The sequence below is a fragment of the Pelodiscus sinensis genome, chromosome 6 (genome assembly GCF_052426305.1).
Source record: "Pelodiscus sinensis isolate ZL-2025 chromosome 6, ASM5242630v1, whole genome shotgun sequence".
Classification (NCBI taxonomy): Eukaryota; Metazoa; Chordata; order Testudines; family Trionychidae; genus Pelodiscus; species Pelodiscus sinensis.
This window is the reverse complement of record NC_143057.1, coordinates 118,809,922-118,828,998: the sequence shown is the minus strand read 5'-3', so window position 1 is coordinate 118,828,998 and position 19,077 is coordinate 118,809,922. Positions and strand designations below refer to the sequence as shown.

At 41.6% G+C, this 19,077-nt stretch overlaps 1 protein-coding gene across 5 annotated transcripts in view; it reads left to right on the top strand.

Moving 5' to 3' along the window:
- The window catches only part of KATNAL2 (katanin catalytic subunit A1 like 2), a 51,061-nt gene that overhangs the window by 6,564 nt on the left and 25,420 nt on the right, over positions 1–19,077 (top strand). For 3 of the 5 annotated variants that reach the window (XR_016349957.1, XR_003086881.3, XM_006136757.5), the window contains exons 2-8: positions 7,139–7,209; positions 9,041–9,207; positions 11,531–11,573; positions 12,315–12,444; positions 13,845–13,943; positions 16,283–16,381; positions 17,364–17,441. Coding sequence is in view for 3 of the 5 variants with exons in the window: in XM_006136757.5 (XP_006136819.3) it covers positions 7,139–7,209; positions 9,041–9,207; positions 11,531–11,573; positions 12,315–12,444; positions 13,845–13,943; positions 16,283–16,381; positions 17,364–17,441 (687 nt within the window). In the remaining 2 variants the exon portion in view is untranslated. The remainder of the gene's footprint in view (positions 1–7,138; positions 7,210–9,040; positions 9,208–11,530; positions 11,574–12,314; positions 12,445–13,844; positions 13,944–16,282; positions 16,382–17,363; positions 17,442–19,077) is intronic. The other 2 variants (XM_014580419.4, XM_014580421.4) reach the window with 2 other exon arrangements.

Below are 19,077 nucleotides of genomic sequence, written 5' to 3'. Positions count from 1 at the left end.
CTTCCCCATTCACACACACCTTTTTCCGAAAGAGCTCTTTTGAAAAAAGGCTTCTTCCTTGTAGAAAGAGGTTTACCAATGTCAGAAAAACCCCTCTTTTTCTTTCGAAAGAACACAATTGCAGTGTGGATGTAATTGAAGTTTTTTTTGGAAAAACGTCTGTTTTTTCAAAAAAAAAAACAAACAAAACTCTGTAGTGTAGACATACTCACAGTGGAGAAAGTGGTATTGCCACAGGAACCTAGGTTTCCAATGTGAATGTTCTAACCACTAGGTTGTAAAGCAATTCATGCAGTCTCTGGCCCAGTGAATATTTAAATGTTTTATATAAAATAGAGACACATCATCAGGAGAGATTGAGACAAACCTTTCCCTCCTCCCCAATACACTACAGCCCCGTGGTTAAGGAATTCTCTTCGGAGGAGGGAGGTTTAAGGTCAGACAGAGGGGGATTTGAACACAAGTCTCCCTACAGCCCCAAGCTAATAGGTATATGAGCATCTTCAGTACTAATAACTACAACTCCTTTTTTACCTCTCAAGCTCTAATTACAGAGGACAAGTCTTAGAATGAATTGTAAAAAGGCCCCAATTTTAAGATTATTTGTAAAACACTGTCTGAGAGAACTGCTCATACCATCTGCTCCACAGTTTGTTTTAATTTTCTGAGAATATGTCAAAGTTGCTCCACCTTCTCTTTCAGAACCCATGCTAATGTACTTGTGATTGTCCAGGCATGTTACCTCAGACTAGGAATGTTAGACAGATAGAGGGTAATAGAATAGTCGATTAATTTTTAGTGGTTAGTTGACTCTTCTGTAGTCCCCATGGGCAGAGCCAACAGCCAGTGCAATTCGGCCCCACTCCTGGGAAGCCCCCTGCTGCCCCACACTGCTGCCTCTGATAGCAGTTCCCTATGGACAGCGCTTGGACCCCCTGTGGACAGGGGCTTTGCGGCAACCTCCCCTGTCCCTCCTCCCCATCCCCCGACAAACACCCCCTTGCGCTGTTGCCTCTGATAGAGGCAGCAGTGTGGGGGAGGGCAGGCCCCACTGAGGAGCTCAGTGATACAGAGGCAGCAAGGTGAAGGGGGAAATGTGAATAGTCAACTAGATAAGCCTAGGTTTATTGGTTAATCGTCTAGTTGACTACTCATTCACATCTCAGATGGGATTTAATAATAATAATCTGTACTTTTCATCCTCTAAGTTATATATAAAATATTAATATTCACAATGCCACCTGGATACAGGAAAGTATTGTTGCACTTGAATTAAGGACTGGGAAACTAAGGCAGAAGGAGTTGTAACTTTCCTGAGCAACAGAAGTAGGGTGTGTTAGAATTCAAATTGCAATTTAATGCCGCTTTTTAAACTGCCTCATATTTTTCCATTTAGTAATCTGAAAGTTTATACACCATTACTTAAGTAAAATGAGAAACACATAAATTTTCAAATCCTGGGAAAATGTAATGTAAAAAATTCCTCTTTTTCCACTAGATGGCTCTGCACTGATATCAAACTTCCAAGGGAAAAAAGTATGATAGCCCTGTCAAACCCCTCCCCTGCTGCCCAGCTTTTCTACAGATTAATAAAAGCCTTCTGAAATACAGAAAGGGATAGTCACCATCTTTAAAATAAAATAGCTGCTCAAATTATCTCAAATACATAAGTCAATACCCTGATATTACTTAGATACCACCCACCATCCTGCACCAAGTGATTCAATCCATCATGCTGTCATTTTAGACCAAGGCTGAGCAAAATATGGTCTGTGGGCTGGATTCAGTCCACCAAGCTGCCGGGTCTGGCCCACAAGAGTCTCACGCACTCCCTGCGTCCCCCACCCTCACTCGGCATGCAGTGAGGCCAGCTGCAGAGCCACATGCTTTTGTGAATGCTGAGCCTCCCTTCCCCCCACCCCTCTCGAGAGGGGGCAGAGGTTTCTCACACTGCTCCAGCCCCAATAGCTCCCATTGGCCGGTTTCTGGCCAATAGTAGCTGCCTATTGGTAGGATAGGCAGCATGTGAAGTGACCCTCCCACTTCATCCCCCAGGATCAGTGTTTGCAGCAGCAAACAAGGACCCTGTAGATGCTCTGAACAGTACAGGAGTGTGGAGGGCAGGGACCCCGGTTATGGAACCTGCTGGACTCCTGGCTGGGAGCCACCCAGCAGTGTTCCCTCTAAGGTGCTTACCTGCGTGGGCACGCACTGAGAATTTGAAGCAGCCACCACATGGCCTTAGTCCTAGCTTCAGCCCTTCCCTAGGGCTGGAGATGCGGGCCGCATGATGGGCAGCAGCAGCTGTTACAGAGGCCCTGGTAGGAGCCGGAGCCGTGTGGCAGGTGGCTGGCAGCTGCTCCAGTGCCCCTGGCAGGGGCCAGAGCTGGAGCCATGTGGCAGGTGGCCACTCCAGGCTGCTCCAGTGGCCCAAGCTGTAGCCAGAGTCATATGATGTGTGGTGCACAGATCTTGGGATCAGCTGGGGAGTGACCCTGGGCTCTGCATGGCATTTCAAAGCGGCAGTGCAGCATGGAGCCCAGGGTCAGTGGGGGACTCTGAGTGGGACTTCCTGGGGGCTGCATACGGAGTTCTGCATTCCTTCTTTGAAATGTACAAGAGCCCCAGGACTGCAGAAGTGTTTATCGTTGAGTAGTTGATGCAAATTTCATCGACTACTGGACTAGTCAATTACTCAATATTTAACATCCTTACTCCCAGCCAGATCCTGCCTCTGGCACCCAAACCCCTCCCTCCCCCACCCCATGTAACCCAAACCTTATGCACCCCTCTCCAGCCCCCATACATTTTCCCAGACACTGCATCCCCTCCTATGCTCTTCCTCAGGCCACAACTGCCTCCAAGACCTTGCACCCAATCCGCTATCTCTGGTCAAAGCCCAAATCCCTGCACCCCCTCCTGCACTCCTGTCCCAGGTTACGACCCCCTCCCATATCCTCCTTCTACACCCCTTCCCCAGGTCTGAATCCTCTTCTGCACCCATACCTCTCCCAGACCCTGCACTTCAATCACCTGTCATAGGTCACTACCTGAACCCCTATCCCAGGTCACACTCCCTTCCAGATCCTGCACCCCATCCTGTACCCCAGTTCACAGCCTCAGATCAGTCCCCTCCTTCTACCAAACTCCCTCCCATATCCCACACCCCAATCCCTTACCCCAAACTTCCTTCTGCACCCAACCTCCATCCTAGACCCCTGCACCTACTACATTAATATAATGCACGAGGGCAGCCCTTGTTCCCTTACCAAATTCTTGGAGTGCGTCCCCCCCCCGTCAAAAACTAGTGCCCACTCCTGTTTTAGACCCTTTCCTGAACCTGGGCCAGTATGTCCCTGTTATCTGTAGGGAGTATGTGAGTACCAAGGTCCTTTTTAATGAGGTGTTGTTACCATCAGGGCCGGCTTTAGGAAGTGCGGGGCCCAATTTGAACTGTTTTGGCGGGGTCCTCCACCCCAGAATTTTTTATTAAGCCAAAAAAAAAAACCCACCACAACCACCCACAAATATCACATCAAGTAGATCTGATCAAAATGTGTATCTATATAATTGAACATTTTAAAAAAAATGCCATCCTTTGTTATGCAAAATTTTACACAAAATTAAATCAGTTGCCTTAAGTGTAGGTCAAATATTTTCAATTGCGAACTATCCAATTTTTTCAATAAAGTTTAAAGTTTGATTTTTAAAAAGTTACCAGAGAGCGTTGCAGTTTTCTGTTACATTGATTTACTTTTTAAATAGCAAAAATGGAGTCTTTGTTAAGAAAGTCAGTTCTGTGGTCAAATTCCAGTCCTTAGTGATTTCAGCACCAATTATTTCACTAGGTAATATGGTAACTCACCACCATTGCCTCCTTTGCACTGCCCTTCACCACAGTGCCTGCATGTTGAGTTCAAGGTCAGTCTACACAAGATTTTATCAATGATTTTTGCTCAAGCGATCACTGAGACAAGACAAGGACTCTCAATTGATTCTAGTCAGCTCTGCCCTTAAACACGGGGGCTGTGTCTACACTGGCATGAATTTCCGGAAATGCTTAAAACGGAATACTATTCCGTTTTCAGTTTTTCCGGAAAAGGAGCGTCTACATTGGCAGGCTGCTTTTCTGGAAAAGCCCTTTTTCCAGAAAAGCGTCTGTGGCCAATGTAGATGCGCTTTTCCGGAAAAGAGCCCTGATCGCCATTTTCGCGATCGGGGCTTTTTTTTTCCAGAAAAGACTACTGGGCTGTCTACACTGGCCCTTTTCCGGAACAATGTTCCGGAATAAGGAGTTATGCCCGAGCGGGAGCAGAATAGTTTTTCCGGAATAGCGGCTGATTTTGTACAGTAGAGCATCGTTGCTTTTCCGGAAATTCAAGGGCCAGTGTAGACAGCTCGCAGCTTATTCCGGAAAAGCGGCTGATTTTCCGGAATAAGTGGCCCAGTGTAGACACAGCCTGGATGTAAAGTGTCAGATATAATTGAGGACTCCCAAATAGACTCTACACTACCAGAAATAAAACCTGTTTCCATCTTCTGTGACTTTTAGCTAGATGTAACTCACTATCCTCTGCTTAGTGTTCAAGTTATGGTAGACCCTAAGCCAGGTAATATTAAGTTCAGGTCTTTTAATCCTACAATATGGATAACAACATTTCATTCTCCCAGCTCCAAGTCTCCCCACTCCAAGGACTGGGCTCCTACATCTCATGTTCAGAACTGACTAGGACACTTATGATCAGATTTTCAAAGGTGTGTAAAGATCAGATAGATATCTTTGAAGATCCGAGTTGGGAACTGTCTCTTTAGGAGCTTAATTGCCTTTGAAAATCTGAGCTTAGATTTCCAAGTCCAATTTTCAAAAATGACTTTAGTCACTCAAGTGCTTTTGCAAATTTTAACTGGGGGCCTAAAGAGACAAAAATAGACAAAAGGCAGGAGATATGGTATTCCTTTTAAAAACGTGTGACATCTATTTTTAACTAAATTTTATATTATTTTTCTCTCAAGGGCAACTGATCCCTCTGTCCCCCTCACTACGCCACTGCCCCCCCTGCAGATCTATCATCTTATGCATGTGCAAGATCTGTGAGAGCCATCCCATGAATCTGCAGTTAGTGTCTGTGGCGCCTGCTTTTGGGTAGTGCTTCAATGCTGCCCCATTCATCTCCAAAGAGGGGGCTTCCCAAAGCAGGCCCTTGTTGCAGACTCCCACGGCATCCACAGGTCCAGTCTCCTTTCAATGGGCCCACTCCCCAGGGCTCATTGATCTTGGATCTGGCTTCCATCCCCTCTCCAACCCCTATCAGAACTACTGTGCCCTCCTAACTTAGGAAAAGAATAAATAGGAGGATTGGAAATTAACCCACCCAGTCTCATGTCCCCTAGGCAGGGAATGAGCCATCTACATTAGGCCCCAGCTGGAGTATCGTGTCCAGTTCTGGGCATCACATTTCAGGAAATGTGGAGAAACTGGAGAAAGTTCAGAGAAGATCAACACAAATGAGGAAAGGTCTAGAGAACATGAGATATGAGGCAAGGCTGAAGAAATTGGCCTTGTTTACCTTGGAAAAGAGAAGACCGAAAAGGGACATGAGAGCAGCTTTCAAGTATTTGAAAGAGTATCATAAGGAGGAGGAAGAAAAATTGTTCTGCTTGGCCTCTGAGGTTAGGATGAGAAGCAATAGGCTTAAATTGCAGATATTTAAGACCAGGTTAGACAGACACCTGTCAGGGATGAGCTAGGGCAACTCAACTTTGGAAGCCCCAGGGGCCACACTGATACTTGCAGAACATGCTGAGGGTCTCAACTTAAGTGTGGTTGCATATGCAAGCAAATATATACAAATTGCTTCTCTCACACTGACAGGCATGAATACAAAGATTAAGCCAAGACTACACAACACACAGGCCCCATTTAAGTCAGTTCTGCTGATATTAAAAGCATTTCCGGAAAATCATGCCAATCTAGACGCAGCCATGGTGGGTAGCCAGGGAGGCTCCATTCACTGCTCTGGCATCTGTGGTCACAAGGGCAGTGTGCAGAACTTCCTAGGGGCTGCAGAGACCTTGAGGTTGTTTCCAGGAGCTAAGCAGAGCCATGATGGGAGGGAACCCACTGGTCTTAACCCCTGGTACTCACTGTGCCAACAGCAGGGATTTTAATGATTTGATCAGCAATGCCAGTTGAAACCTCCAGGGTCTCTTTTCGACTGAATGCTTGGCAACCCTAAGCCCACTTCCTGGGGGAACAATGAGACAGAGTGGTGAGAGCTAGAAGAGGTGTGTTTTATCCTATCCTTTTGCCTTTTCTATATATACTAGCCAATTAGCCCGTCATAAGACGGGATTTTTAGGTCTCTCCTCCATATCGGTCTTCTCTCCTGAGCCTCCGGTCTCTCGCTCCGTCTCTCTCCCTCTCTCCTCCTCTTCCTACTGCCTCCCCCCCCCAGCTCTCCTCCGCCTTCTGCTTCTCTCTCCGTCTTTCTTTCTCTTCTCCTCCCCCTCCTGTCTGTTACTCTCTCTCTGCTCTCCTCTGTCTCCATCGGGGATGCATGAGTGGGGCAGGCAGCACCCTGGGATCTGCATGCACCTGGGTGAATCCGGCTCCCCACCGGTGGATTCCCTCTCCCCACCCCCAGCCAGCCAGTTCCTCCTCCTGATTTTCCATAGCCAGCCTCGCTACCCTGACTCCCACCCCGACCAGCTTTGCTTTCCGCCGGCTGCCCCTCCCCTGTTCCTCTCCCGGCCGGTCCCTCCCCCCTCCCGCCCCTGATCAAGGGTGTCTGTTTTTTTTTGTTGTTGTTTGTTTTTTTACACCCTACCCCAGTGCTGCATGGGGAGCGCGGCCGCTTGCTCCCCCGCTGCAGCCCAGCTGAGCAGCGCAGAATTCAGCTGAGCACCACGGTGAAAGGCAAGAGCGCCCGCCAGAGGCAAGACTGTAACGCTACAGCGTTACAGACTCTCAGGCATTGGGCTACTATATATAAGATAAAGCATGCTGCTTCACAGTTCTTACATGCTGTTGTCTTTATTTAATTGCATTTATTTGGACAGGCTACATTTTGATGCTCTTTGTAACTATAAATAGAAGCTGATTATTACATTTGATCTAGAATTTTGTCTTCATTCACAGGACGACATGCGGACAGACGCTCGTAGAAAAAATCTTCTCATTCTAATTTTCCATTACTTAACAGAGGAAGGGTATGTTATCTAAACAAAAATACACTACAGTTGTATAGTTGTGTGTGTTTCTGGCCTTTCATGTGCAATTCTGCCTTCTGGTGGATGCAATGGAAACCCTGCTCTGCTAATTATATGGCTCTGCAGTGGCTGCAGTGTCTTTAGTATGAGCATATAATATGGATATTTTGCTTATATTTATTTCAGTTTATGGAATAAAAAAAACTTATCTGGTATTACTTAGACATTTTTTAAATGCTCTGTAAGGGCTGCTTGACCTTTATGATGTGTAACAAAGATCTGAAAGGTTTTTTTTTAAAAAACAGCTTCCTCCATGTGTTGACATTCCTTGTATTGATAGGAATGGTCTTTTGTTTTTATTGGAGAGGTATTTCTGGGCTCAGGAAATGAGAATTGAGAGTTTTCAAGTTTTAACTGAATTTTTAACCAAGACCTCTTTTCTCCCAAATATTCATGAGATGCTGGATTTAAATAGGTGTAAACAAAAATAAGATCAAAATAATGCTGTTCACAGAAACCAGGAGTAAGTAGAAATACTATTTTGAGGAAGTACAAATGGTTATTTTGTTTAGTGAACATGGACAAAATGGAAGTCTGGGAGTGAGCTTAAATCAGGTATATCAGCATTGTGTACAATTTCCATTATTTTTAATGGATGTTACAGTAACACTGAGGCAGGTTCATATATGGGTTTTTAAAGGCATAAATGTGTTTTGTAGAAAAGCATAATTTTATTAATGGAATACATTTGGGACTAGAGATCAGTTTTGTCCTGACTTTCACTGATTTTATTTTGTGGTTTTGAATAAGTATTTGGGTAAAATTTTCAAAAGCTCTGGCCTTTCTTTTTCTGATGCAATTGCAAAAATTTGCCCCTGCATTTTTACGTTTGTAGTTGTGATTTGCATTGAAATGAAGTAAGAAGTATAGGCAGTATGATTTGCACTTGGGTTTGAGTTTCTGGGTACAAAAGGGAAGATACAAAATTACCAGCTAGAGACATAGCAGTTTTATCCCTTCATCTCTGCAGACCTGATTCTGATCTCAGTTGCAAAAGTATGAATCTCATATAGCTATGAATTTATTCAAATAGTGTTACTCTAGGTAAACAATAGTGTAGCTGACATCTGAATCTGGCTCTCTCTTTTTCCCCATCAGTAAAATGGGGACAAGTTTCTCAGAACATTGTAAAGTTTAACTGGTTAATATTTGCACAAAAGTTTGAAGATAAAGGGCCAGATATACCACACTGGTTATTCTTCTTTGTTTTTAAATTAATTGATATAAGCTAATAATAATGAGGCAGGAAGTTTAGGTAGATAAGATTCAATTCTGGATGTCAGCAGAACTGGTGCCTTGTCACAGTTTTGTTACTAACTTTTTGGAAGCACTTTGAAACCAGTAAATCAGGTGGGGAACTTAAGGCCCAAGGGCTGGATGTAGCCCCCAGCATGTCTGGATCTGGCCCCATAGGCTCCGGAAGGGTCCCCCCAAGATTAGAGAGCCCATGCTGGCACACCAGCCTCTCTACCACTGCCCCACTGCAGAGTTGGAGCACACAAAATCTACCAGGCTGGGCCTCCTTAGACTCTGGTGTCTTTCTCCTTCTCAGTTGGGGACCATGTCAGTGAAGGTTTGTTTGTGGGTCGGTGGCCCTCAACCGAAAAAAGGTTCCCGACCCCTGCTGTAAATAAAAAGTGCTTATAATTGCTTCTGGTTATTAGTTATGTAGGGTTTCTACAGCTGGAACTATAACATGTTTCCTTATATGGAATTTCTCTCAAATTATAAAATAATTACATTCAATTGTATGTTCTTTGTAAATATCCAGATATGTTGATGCTGCAAATGCTTTGGAACAAGAAACCAAATCAGCATTACGTCGCTTTGAAGTCTGTGACAACATTGATCTTGAGACTATTTTGATGGAATATGAAAGCTATTACTATGTAAAATTTCAAAAATACCCTAAAATTACCAAAAAGGCCTTAGACTCTGGTACGTGACTATGTTTCATAAAGAAAGCTTTTGAACTTCTGTTTCTCATAGTTTTAAAATTGGTTGTGTACTAAAATACCCAACACTTCTCTGGCTTCTCCTTATTTAATGTTATTTTCCCTGTCCCCATGCTCTCAAATGATTATAGAGCTAGAGGGCTAGTGGTTAGAACATGGGACTGGGATTCAGGAGATCTATGGCTTGTTTCCCTTTTTGCCTCTCATTCCTACAGGAATAAGAGTAAGTAAGAGAGTATGATGATGACTATCCATCTTTATTAATACATCCCAGAATCATGTTTCCTTTCTTTGCAACAGCATCACACTGCTGACTCGTAGTTAACTTGTGGTCCACTATAACCCCTAGATCCCTTTCTGCCGTACTCCTTCCCAGACCGTCGCTTCCCATTCTGTATGTGTGAAACTGATTGTTCCTTCCTAAGTGGAGCACTTTGCATTTGTCTTTATTAAACTTCATCCTATTTATCTCAGACCATTTCTCCAATTTGTCCAGGTCATTTTGAATTATGACACTATCCTCTAGATTAGTCGCAATCCCTCCCAGCTTGGTATCATCTGCAAACTTAATAAGTGTACTCTCTATACCAATATCTAAATTGTTGATGAAGCTATTGAACAGAGCCGGTCCCAAAACAGACCCCTGCGGAACCCCACTTGTTATGCCTTTTCAGCAGGATTGTGAACCTTTAATAACTACTCTCTGAGTACGGTTATCCAGCCAGTTATGCACTCACCTTATAGTAGCCCCATCTAAGTTGTATTTACCTAGTTTATTGATAAGAATATCATGCGAGACCATATCAAACACCTTACTAAAGTCTAGGTTTATCACATCCATCGCTTTTCCCTTATCCACAAGACTCGTTATCCTATTAAAGAAAGCTATCAGATTGGTTTGACATGATTTGTTCTTTACAAATCCATACTGGCTGTTCCCTATCACTTTGCCACTTTCCAAGTGTTTACAGATGATTTCCTTAATTACTTGCTCCATTATCTTCCCTGGCACAGAAGTTAAACTTAACTGGTCTGTAGTTTCCTGGGTTGTTCTTATTTCCCTTTTCATAGATGGGCACTATATTTGCCCTTTTCCAGTCCTCTGGAATCTCTCCTGTCCCCCATGATTTTCCAAAGATGATACCTCCTCTATCAGCTCCTTGAGTATTCTAGGATGCATTTCATCAGGCCCTGGTGACTTTCAGGCATCTAACTTTTCTAGGTGATTTTTAACTTTGTCCTTTTTTTATTTTACCTTCTAAAATTACCCCCTTTCCACTAGCATTCACTATGTTAGGCATTCCTACAGACTTCTTGGTAAAGACCAAAACAAAGAAGTCATTGAGCATCTCTGCCGTTTCCTGTTACTGTTTCTCTCTCTTCACTGACCAGTGGGCCTACCCTCTCCTTGGTCTTTCTCTTGCTTCTAATGTATTTATAAAACGTCGTCTTGTTTCCCTTTATTCCCGTAGCTAATTTGAGCTCATTCTGTGTCTTTGCCTTTCTAATCTTGCCCCTGCATTCCTGTGCTGTTTGCCTATATTCATCCTCTGTAATTTGTCCTACTTTCCATTTTTTATGAGACTCCTTTTTTATTTTTAGATCATTCAAGATCTCGTGGTTAAGCCAAGGCGGTCTTTTGAACATGGTATCATGTTCTTGTGTGTGCTTGTATAAAGCTTATTTTTTAAAAATGCCTGCAATAATTTAAGGCTTAATAGAGCATCTTCTGGGTGTGACATTTGTATTGTGGTGGCATCTGGCTGTGTTAAGGCAAAGTGATGAAAATGGTGTGTGAGAGCACCTTTGTTCTAAGGACAGACTCTTTAAGTGTTATTGGTTGCACCACTAAATCTGTTCTAATTTGGCCAAGGGTAAAAGATATTATTATCCAATTACCATTCAATGCTGTGTATGAAATTAGTTTCGTTTAGTGGGCTCAGTCAAATTCCTAGTGAAGAAAGGTCTGTATCATAGTAACCAGTATCAATTTGGCACCTTGTTTGTAATTTCGGGAGAGAGTCCAAAGACTGAATGGAACAAAAATCTTAATAAGTCCGAACTACTCTCTCCACTAGTCTTTTCAGGGCTCAGGCACTTTGGCAGATTTACTCTGTTATTGCCAATGTTGCACCTGTTATATAAGGTGACTTTAGTTACTGAGCTTTATAACCTTGCAGATTTACAAGCACAATGTTCCTTCAAAAACATTTTTAAAAGAAAAAATATTATACAATGTTCTATCTTCCTTGATGATGGCATCCCCACTCTATTTATTTCTAATTTCAATATTTATTTTGCCATAGCAGAAAATAAACAGCAACCAAGAAATGGAGGAAAACAAAGAAGGTAAGGGAAAGTAATTTGGGTTGGGCATTAAGCAGAAGATTTTCCCTTATGAGTAAAACATGGTATAGGTTGAACCTCTCTGATACGGTAATATCCGTAGTCCACAATGCTTTTTGTTACCAGATGTCTACTTATCATAGGTGTGGCCAAGTTTCTCATGGTCCCATAAAGTCTGTATACAGCCATCAATCCTGGCTCTCAAGGTTCTGTGTTGTTATTTAGCTCTAATTTACCCCTAAATGTCTTCTAACAATCCGGTAAGCAGTGGAAATGTTGGTAATGCTGCTTGACAATATTGACCTCCTGTGGTCCAGAACATTTTCTGGTTTGGCACCAGTCAGGTTCCAAGGGTACTGAACTAGAGAGGTTCAGCCTGTACTGTTACACTTATGCTGTGATACCCTAGAGGTGCTATACTAGTGAGCATGTATGAAATTATGTGGAAACTAAATGGGGGAATTTTAAAAGCTCCTAAAATAGTAGGTAAGACTCTCTTACTTTAGCAATCTATTAATCAAGTTAAAAAATTATCTGCAATATCTCCTCTATTATCATGCATAAAGGGTTAAAATGGGATTTTTAAAAGCATACCTCAATTCACTGAGTTCAGTGGAATGAAAATTAGACCAATACTACTTTCATGAAAATCCCACCAGTAATCACATCCTTCTGTATCAGAAGCATGCTGGAAACAAAATTAGACATGAAAAATTATATCCTGAAAGGCTTTTTGTATCCTAGGACGGCAAGTAGCTCTTCTCATAATCTTCCTAGGATCAACAATCATCAAACAATGCAGCGGCCATTATCAAAAACCTCATCTGGGAGGACAACTGAGCCTAAAGCATCTAGCAAGGACAGCCTCAAACAGGTTCAAATATGTTTGACTATGTTACCATTGCAATTGGGATTGATTTTATTTTATTTTGGACTATGATATAGTCAATAAGATGCTGAGAAAACGTTTGGAGATTTGTAGGTAAAAAGTTATATTGCTTGTGTAAGTATAACAACACAGGAGTCCAGTAGGGCTACATCTACACTGCAGCACTATTTTGCATTTTTTGAGCATGCCCGTTATTTCAAAATATAACGGGCTTGCTATTCTGATGTCCTTGTAAACCTCATTCCACGAGGAGTAAGGGACACTTCAGAATAGTAATTTATTTTAAAATTGACTCAAAATAAGCTATGCTTATTTTGAGCGACGGATGCAGTATAGACACACCCTAGAAGATGCTACCTTGGTAAAATGTTAGGGGAAAAATACAGAGAGGAGATGGAGGAAAAGAACATCTTGCATGGGACCTGATCCAGCAGGAAATGAAGTCGACAGGTATCTTTTCATTATAATGTCACTGGGGTTAAGGATTGGTCCCATAATATGAGAGATAAGAAAGATTACAGACCAAAGAAGGTCAAATAATATGTCGTGTCTCAGTCATAAACACATTCATTCAATCCAGTCTAAGACATTTGAGTTTGAAAGTGTAATTTTGGTGTGGCATCATCTTGTGTTTGTGAAGAGATGGATGATGACAAAGTGGACCAACAGTGAACTATAATTTGTCACTATGGTTTTTGCTCTTTGGGGTCTATTCTGGCAAGGCTGCTGAAATGATGCTTAGCTATTAACTGTGTGTTAAGGTGAAATAAACCAAAGGGAACAAGAACAGCAGACTTGTGACGAGGCAGAACTCTGTCTAGGCATTGAGTAGGTGGCTGAGTTTTGTTTTCTTAAAATCCTTGGACATATTTCTGTGTTGGGGCTGGCTCTTTATGCCTCACTGTTTTGTAAGTACAAGAAAGTTAGTATACAGGAGGAGCCACTAATCATTGATCCGTGTTGGAGTAATTTAAAATGCTAAAATGGCCCATTGTTTAAATACAGATGTAGTGCTCATTCTCTGCCTCTTTTTTTCCAGTCACATCTGTTATCCCTTCTGTATCCTAGCACTCAGTTCATGGTGGGCATTGAGGTTTCTTCTCATTCTGAGCATTATGCTGATTTCTCCATACTGTATAGAAAACTCTGGAGAGGAAACAAGTGAATGCTGAGTGTTACAGCATTGCTTTACACAGCTAGCCAGGTTGAGGCCTAGAAGAGCACATAATAATATTACATAGTAACATCAGACATAATTGGTACAAGTTAATTGGATTGTAAAAGTATCTCTGGAAAATGGGACCATCTAGGCATATGTGAAGTCTAACACTTATCTGCTTGGAAGCAAATTCTTTTTTTTTTTTTTTTAACTAATTTTTCTTTAGGAGAATGACAATACAGTTACTCGGGAGCAAGCTGAGTTTGGTTTAAATGTATCCGCACTCAACAGAGGTGGTGGAGGAGAAAGCACTCACCCAAGAAGGGTCAGTAGAAACTTCCTATGCACAAAACACATCTACGTTATAGGAATGTATATGAAGAAAAACAAAGAAGTTGTACATGAAGGTTATACATGAAGGTTAGGATATATTACCGACCACCTGACCAGGACAGCGATACTGATATTGAAATGCTGAGGGAGATTAGAGAGGCTACCAAAATAAAGAGCTCTATAATAATGGGGGACTTTAATTATCCCAATATTGACTGGATACATGTCCCCTCAGGAAGAGAAGCAGAGATAAAATTTCTCAATGGCTGAAATGACTGCTTCTTGGAGCAGCTGGTACAGGAACCCACAAGGGGAGAGGCAATTCTCGATTTAGTCCTGAGTGGAGTGCAGGATCAGGTCCAGGATATAACCGTTACAGGACCGCTTGGGAATAGTGACCATAATATAACAACATTTAACATTCCTGTGGTGGGAAAAACACCTCCGCAGTCCAGCACTCTGGCATTTAATTTCAAAAGGGCGAATTACACAAAAATGAGGAGGTTAGTTAAATGGAAATTAAAAGGCACAATGACTAGAGCCAAATCTCTGTAAGCTGCATGGAAACTTTTTAAAGACACCATAATAGAGGCCCAACTTAAATGCATACCCCAAATTAAAAAACAGCAAGAGACCTAAAAAAGGGTCACCGTGGCTTAACCACCATGTAAAAGAAGCAGAGAGGGACAAAAAGGCATCTTTTAAGAAGTGGAAGTCCAATCCTAGTGAGATAAATAGAAAGGAATATAAACACTGGCAAATCAAGTGTAAAAATGTAATAAGAAAAGCAAAAAAAGATTTTGAGGAACAGCTAGCCAAAAACTCAAAAAGAAATAACAAAATGTTTTTTAAGTACATTAGAAGCAGGAAGCCTGCTAAAAAACCTGTGGGTCCCCTAGACGATCAAGATATAAAAGGAGCAATCGAGGACAATAAAGCCATTGCGGATAAATGAAATGATTTCTTTGCTTCAGTCTTCATGGCTGAGGATGTTGGGGAGATTCCCAAATCTGCACCTTCCTTTGTGGGTGATGAATCTGAAGAACTGTCCCGGATTGAAGTGTCATTAGAGGAGGTTTTGGAACAAATAGAAAAACTTAATGTTAACAAATCTCCGGGACTGGATGGCTTTCTTCCAAGGGTTCTAAAAGAACTCAAATGGAAAATTGCTGAACTATTATCTGTGGTGTGTAACCTATCCTTTAAGTCAGCTTCTGTACCTAATGACTGGAAGGTAGCCAACGTGACACCAGTATTTAAAAAGGGCTCTAGAGGCGATCCTGGCAATTACAGACCGGTAAGTCTAACTTCAGTACCGGGCAAATGAGTCGAAACAATAGTAAAGAATAAAATTGTGAGGCACGTAGAAGAACATAATTTGTTGGACAAAAGTCAACATGGTTTCTGTAAAGGGAAATCCTGTCTTACTAATCTGTTAGAGCTCTTTGAAGAGGTTAACAAACATGCGGACAAGGAGGATCCAGTAGATATAATATACTTAGATTTTCAGAAAGCCTTTGACAAGGTCCCTCACCAAAGGCTCTCTTGTAAGATCGTCAGTGCTTTTCCGGAAATACTATGCTGCTCCCGTTCAGGCAAAAGTCTTTTTCTGAAAGACTTTTGCGCAAAAGGGCCAGTGTAGACAGCACAGTAGTATTTTCCGGAAAAAAGCCCCAATCGCGAAAATGGCGATCGGGGCTTTTTTGTGGAAAACCGTATCTAGATTGGCCACGGACGCTTTTCCGCAAAAAGTGCTTTTGTGGAAAAGCATCCTGCCAATATAGACGTGCTTTTCCGAATATGCTTTTAACGGAAAACTTTTACGTTAAAAGCATTTTCGGAAAATCATGCCAGTGTAGACGTAGCTCTTATGTATGGCTGTCTGAGGGCTCTCCTGTATCTGCTGATGGACTGTAACTTTTATTCTTAACCCATTATTTGGCATTGTTAGTGGGCTCTACATAGAAATAAGGAACAATGTAGAAATAGGATAGAAAGTAGGAGCACATTTTTTTTCAAAGCCCATTTCTAATTGTAAAAACAGAAGCTGAACATATAACTTCTTTTTCTGCTGCTTGAAAGCAGTGGACAGATGATTCTGCAGTTAAAGCACAGTGCTGAGAGTTAGGATACATGGTTCTTTTCCTTCTGCTTCCACTGGCTTCTTGGGCAAGTGTCAGTGGGCTTTCTTGGGCAGAATTAGGCTTGTTGCCTGTTGTAGTTGGAGAGTTGTCATACTGTCAGTTTGTATTGTGTAATTCATAAGGTTTTAACTGTAAAATCAGGTAGGATAAAGTCTGTTATACCACTTGTTTTTTTTTTTTTTTTCAGGGCCAAATAATTGACTTCCGTGGGATGATCCAAGATGCTATCAAAGGTGCATCAAATGAAATAGCCTCAAACAGCCTTAATTGTGATCCAGATCCTTCAGTAAGGGTTTATTATTTCCCTCTCACAAAATTAAATATAGAAGTAACTATGCACTGAACTATGCGGCAGGGAACAAAATTAAAATAAAATATTATAACTGACATGGTCCCAACTTTCAAGTGGTAAAGAAGCATTTGGACTTTTGGAGTGTCTTATGTTCTTGCTGAAAGAGCAAATGTATGGACACAGACTAGTATCTAGTGTCAAATCTGTTGGTATGTATATACTCTCTGAACAGGGATGTTTGTGGCAGATCAAAATCACATCTTATAATTCATAAATGTAGCACAATTTTTAGAGCTCCATAAAACAAATCTGGGAGAAATACTTGCCACTGACTTCAGTAGGGACAGAATATTTCCCTCTATGTTCAAATTCAAGCTAGCAGTTTCTCCTGTCTCCAAATTTATGTCAGTATACCGAAGTCTCTCTATCTTACCCCAAAACTTCTACCCCACAGATTTTAGTGTGCTGGGCTGGGGCTAAGGCCACTGCTACTTGCCACAAGCCAAAGCCTCCAGCCAAATCGCCCCTTCTCACCCAGTGCCAAACTGTCTGGGGCTGCCTCTTATACTTGAAAGGAACTAAATCCTTTAAAAAAGCACATGAGAAAATGTAATAACAGTCATTTATTTTCCTCAAGGGTCTTAATCATTGCAGGTCAGGTTCTGCTATCCTTATGCTGAGATTACAAGGACTATTTGTGGAATAAGGGAGCTAATTGCTGTGAATAAGGGTGGCAGAATCCAGTCCTGAGCCATAATTTTGCCCATTAGGACTTAGGGAAGAGCCCTATAACGGCTTCTCCTTATAGTGAAAAGCTATAGGGATATCTCAAATATGACTTATGTCAATGTTTTTATCAGTATTCATACCTTTACCATTTTTCCTGCAGTATGTTACTGTTTTGAAATTGCTTCAAAGTTTGTATTAAAATTGCTAAAATAAACTGTTGACACCCACTTATTTCTGTTTTTTTTAGGAACGATTATTAAAACCTCTGAGTGCTTTTATTGGCATGACTGGTGAGATGAGAGAACTTGCAACGGTTGTAAGCAGAGTAAGATTGGATCTTCATTTCAGTCATTTAGGGTACGTCTAGACAGTGGGCGCTATTTCGGGATACGTCCAGTATCCCGAAATAGCGTTTTCCGTGTCTTCACAGCATGCCCATTATTTCAAAATGCGAAAGGAAGTTGTAATCTACTAGTTACCAGTATTTGTTAAAAATGTGTTAGAGCCATAAGATACCAGTTCATGCTATTGGTATTGTACTGACAATACAATCAGCATTGTGTTTCCCTATATCCTTACTATAGAAACTGTACGTTAGTCAGCTGTAAGGAAAACCAGTAATATATTACCAAGATGACTGAAAAAGTACTTGGATTCAGCAATGTGGTCCCAATTAAGTTTCATTTCCCATTCATTGTGGCCACTCACATAATTAAAGTTAGGCACGTGCTAAGTACCTTGGTGAATCAGGGCCAAAACTAACAGGGTTTTACTTTAAAGAAAAATTCAATACTGTTTTATATGCCTCTTAGGGTGTGTCTAGACTACAGGGTTTTGTCGACAAAAGTGGACTTTTGTCGACAAAACTATACCTGCGTCCACACTACCGCTGAGTTCTGTCGACATAACGTCGACAGAACTCAGCAGTTTTGTCGACGCTGGTAAACCTCATTTTACGAGGCATAACGCCTTCTGTCGACAGAGTTTCTGTCGACAGAAGGTGTTATTGCATGTAAACTGTCCTTTGCGTCTACACTACCATGTCTACAAAGCAGCTTGCTTTGTCGACAGAACTCAATGTAGTGTAGACGCTCTTTGTCGACAGAAGTTTTGTCGACAGTATCTGTCGACAAAACTTCTGTCGACAGAAGCCTGTAGTCTAGACATACCCTTACTTGCAGATGTTTCCCTGTCTCTCAGTACTTGCTGCCTTATACCAACATAGTGCTAAGATAGACTGTTCAGTGATCATTTGGGATGAAAAGCAATTTATTTCTAAGTATTGTATTTCTTAGTAGTGAAATACTAAAGTTTATTTAAAGAATAAAGTAAAGGAGTATGAGTCTGCATATAATACATGTACTCCAGTCTTTGTAGCAGCTCCATGTTTTCAGTGGGGCTCAATCCAGAGTATTGGCACTTAGCATGAAAGCATAGTATGTCTTTTGAATTCAGCTATTTCGCTAATATAAGAGACAATCCGTACATTGTCACAGCAGATCTGTTCTTCCTAGGAGTCTAGTAAAACCTGACTCCAGCAAGCCTCAGAGCTTGAACTATGAGTAATTTAGTTCATTTAGCTTTTGCTGGTGTTTATTTTTATGTTGTTCCTACAAAATAATCACATAGTTGCTACTATTGTCGGAAGCAGAAATTGGAATTCTTTAATGCTCTTTATGGTACTTTTTAAACTTTGCCAGTGGTGCCTCTGGCAATATGTGTTCTGTAAATCAATAAAATAAATAGCACGCAATAACTAACGGCACAACCTCATTTAGTTTGGAGACATGTATAGAAGTCTGATTAGCACCACAAATCTGATTCAGTTTAAGTAGCTATTTACAGAAAGGAAGGTATAATCTACGAGTTACCAATATTTTTTTTAAAATGTGTTAGAGCAAATTTTCCCTGAATATGAGCCTGAAGCTCTAATACTGGTCAATGGATACTGCCTGTGAGTA